This window comes from Lontra canadensis, unplaced genomic scaffold, assembly GCF_010015895.1.
Source record: "Lontra canadensis isolate GAN:19392208 unplaced genomic scaffold, GSC_riverotter_1.0 scaffold3117, whole genome shotgun sequence".
In the NCBI taxonomy this organism is placed as follows: Eukaryota; Metazoa; Chordata; class Mammalia; order Carnivora; family Mustelidae; genus Lontra; species Lontra canadensis.
In genome coordinates, this window is record NW_022634101.1 from 1,005 (window position 1) to 4,208 (window position 3,204).

Below are 3,204 nucleotides of genomic sequence, written 5' to 3' on the forward strand. Positions count from 1 at the left end.
CATTTGCAATGACATAAATGAGGAGAGAGTTATGTTAAGTGAAATAAGATGCTCAAAGAAGATAAATATCATATGAATTCACTCACATGTTAAACTTAAGAAAAAAAATAAGAAAAGGGGGAAAAAAAGAGACAGAGAAAGGCAAACCAAGAAATAGACACTTAACTATAGAGAACAAACTAATGGTTACCAGAAGGGAGGTGATGGGTTAAATAGGAGATGGGAATTAAGGAGTGTACTTTTTGTGATGAGTACTGGGTATTACTTGGAGTTGTTGAATCACTCTACTGTACATTTGAAACTAATATTACATCGTATGTTCCATAATTGGAATTTAAATAAAAATTTTAAGAAGAGAATTTACGGATTCATAACAGAATGTCAGGAACACCAAAAATGCACTATGCATGTGTTTATTTCAAAATTCATTTTCAGAACCCACTCTGTGCATAGCCATTTTTTACTAGTATGTCAGTAGAAAGACCGGTGCTGTGTAGGAAGTAACCATCACACAAAGAGTTATTCTCTCCACTAATCAGAAAATTCCAGATCACTGTCCTTCACTTTTCCCAAAACAATCATACAAAGGAAGGATTCTTCAGAGGTCATTGCTCTCACTGTCAAATAATAGTCATTACATTAGTGGTTTATTCAAGAGTGTATTATGGAAATGTCTGTGATACCCTTGAGGGCAGTGGGTCAGAATGCTTAAAGGAAGCCCTAAGTCATCTTTCCAGGCACCAGTGCCATAGCAGCACTGAGAATAATTCAGGAGCTGGCTGTCTTACTTTTCCCATTTTCATTCCCAACATCCTGAGGTAAAGAGGCTTGCCCAGAGTCCTCAAAGTCCTTAGAAATCTGTTTTTTAAGAAGAACTTTTGCATCATCCGCTACAGTCTCAAGGACAATATTTTGAAGGTAGAAAATCTTGTTAAAGTAAATACCAGAGGCAATGGGTCCTCCACTAACAGAGCAGAATTTTTCCACATATCTCCGCAGTTTTTCTCCTAGGGATTCCTCATCCTTCTCAACTGATAGCAAATGGGGAAACTTAAGGTTTTCCTTGAGTTTCTCCACCGATACATCCAAGTCCTTGGCCATGATTTTCAGGGATGAGTCATCCAGCCCAAAGAAAACCCTGTAGAGGGTTAAAGAGTCCTTTAAAGTCTCCATATCGTTACCACTGATGTAACCCATCATAGGGACAAAGGCCGATGCTCCAGCCTTCATGGCCTCCAGCCAGACCTTCTGTCTCAGGGAATCCTTCTTTCGGTCAATGGTGGCCTCAGTAATATTCGGCAGGTGTTGCATAAAGATGTGGCGCTTATGCTCTGGGAGGTCCCTCAGAAGGGTACTCTCCAGCCTTGGGAAATCATAGTCAGCCAAGTCAAAGCTGGAGATTAAGAAGACCTGAGGATCACTCACATTGGCCTTTTTAAGGTTATTCACACAGTCATTGCGGATCTGTTCCAGGGTTTCTTGTTCGTTAAATTTGTTGGGTTGACACCTTTTTACGTTACTTAAATCACTGTCTATTTTAGTTCGAACAAAGTAGAAATTCTTCTTCATTTTTTCAATTGCTGAAGACAGTTGTGCATCATTGCTTTTGAAGCGGGTAGCAGAGATGATGATAAAGAAGTCATACTCCTTAAATCTCATTTTCTCCAGATACTCATGAGGTGGAAATGTAGTGGTCCCTATGCCAGGCAGGTCCCATAATGTCACATTGGGAAGCTTTGGGTGTTCATATTTCGTTCTCTCCATGGTTGTCTCTACCGGCCCAGTAGCGGCAGCCCCTTCCTCCTCATCCCGCAAACCCCGTATGGCATTGATGAAGCTGGACTTCCCTGTCCCAGACTCCCCAGTCACAGCAATGCTCAGTGGGGCTTTATTGATATCTCTCAATGCATTATTGATGACAGAAACTGCACTCTGAAGGTCCCCCGCTTTCAGGCTTGATTGAATTGACTTGATGGCTTCCTGAGAGATGATTTTGCTTTCCATCTTGAAGTCCTTAAAAAACTTCTCAAAGCTGGAGGCCAAATCACCACCATGAGAGGGTTGGGAAGAGGGGGACTGACCCATGGCTGGAGCAGGAGAAGGCACTATGGGGAGAAGAGAAGAGGGAAGGAAAAATGGTTAGTATAACAGGGGGTGGCTTGGGCTGTGCTCTTAGGGACAGTATAACATCAGTCCTGGCCACAACATTATATCCAGTAGTCCTTCTCTTTCTATCCAGACATTGTGTAGACTTCTGACATGGATGCAAAATTGCCCTTGCTCGGTCTCTTCCCTTATCTTGGAAAGTCCTTCTTCTTTAAGATACTCTTCATTCTTACAGACTAATTACAAAGCCTGATTCTTTTATCCAAACTTTCCTGTCCACATTATTCTTTGTTTATCTTGCTTTAGTTTTTTCTATTTGTAATGTTATGAAAATAATACTTCTTCATGGTCGCAAATCTAAGAAGATAGCACCAGCACATACCCTCATACCCCTTCCCACCTGTTCTGTGGGACCCTCCAGAAAATCCACTTCTGATAACCTTAAATATCACAAGACCTTGGTTCTCACATGAGGTAGCTAAATAAGGATGAGTGGCTCCTTCCCTTCTCAGAAAAGATACCGTATATTTTTCATTAGGAGACAGAAATTTTTAATGATTGGAAATGTGTTAAAGGATTCCTTTTTGTTTTTCTGGGAGTAGATACAGCAAGGGGCATGGATCCCTATGCTCTAAAAAGTCATGCTGGACTATCCACCTGGGACTTGCTATGAAGCACCCCAACTGTCCTGAGACCCCACCCATCCCCTGTTTCATGCTTGGGTGTAAAAGGGGACAGAAACCCTATGGGAGAGATAAGTCACCTGGAGGACTGACTGGTCTATAAAGTGGCATTGATGGGAAAGGTGGCATGAGCAAAAACTGAAGCAGGAGTTGAGTGGAATGTTGTAAGACGTCAGCCATGATGAGGAGGTCCCTCTGTCAACTTGCCTGCTGGCAATCACACTGAGCTGGCTCTGTAGTCCTGGGCCTATCTGATCATGAAGGATTAGAATACCTTGAGCTGTGGGAACCAAGGAAATCATATACACAGGACTAAATGGAATGTGAAATATCTGTACACTCTCTCCTATGAAGACTGGCAACTGTAGGAATTCATATTGTCTGGCTAGAGAAGACAATAAACACATGCCTCCCT

The 3,204-nt window shown here is 42.0% G+C and overlaps 1 protein-coding gene across 1 annotated transcript; it reads right to left on the bottom strand.

Annotated features, from left to right (window-relative positions):
- Positions 1–397: 397 nt before the first annotated feature.
- LOC116863790 (T-cell-specific guanine nucleotide triphosphate-binding protein 2-like) lies at positions 398–2,202 on the bottom strand. The gene is made up of 2 exons (XM_032851137.1): positions 2,184–2,202; positions 398–2,137 (listed from the first exon to the last, which is right to left on the bottom strand). The coding sequence occupies exon 2, from the start codon at positions 2,083–2,085 to the stop codon at positions 769–771; it is 1,317 nt and encodes a 438-aa protein (XP_032707028.1). The 5' UTR covers positions 2,086–2,137; positions 2,184–2,202; the 3' UTR covers positions 398–768.
- Positions 2,203–3,204: the final 1,002 nt, after the last annotated feature.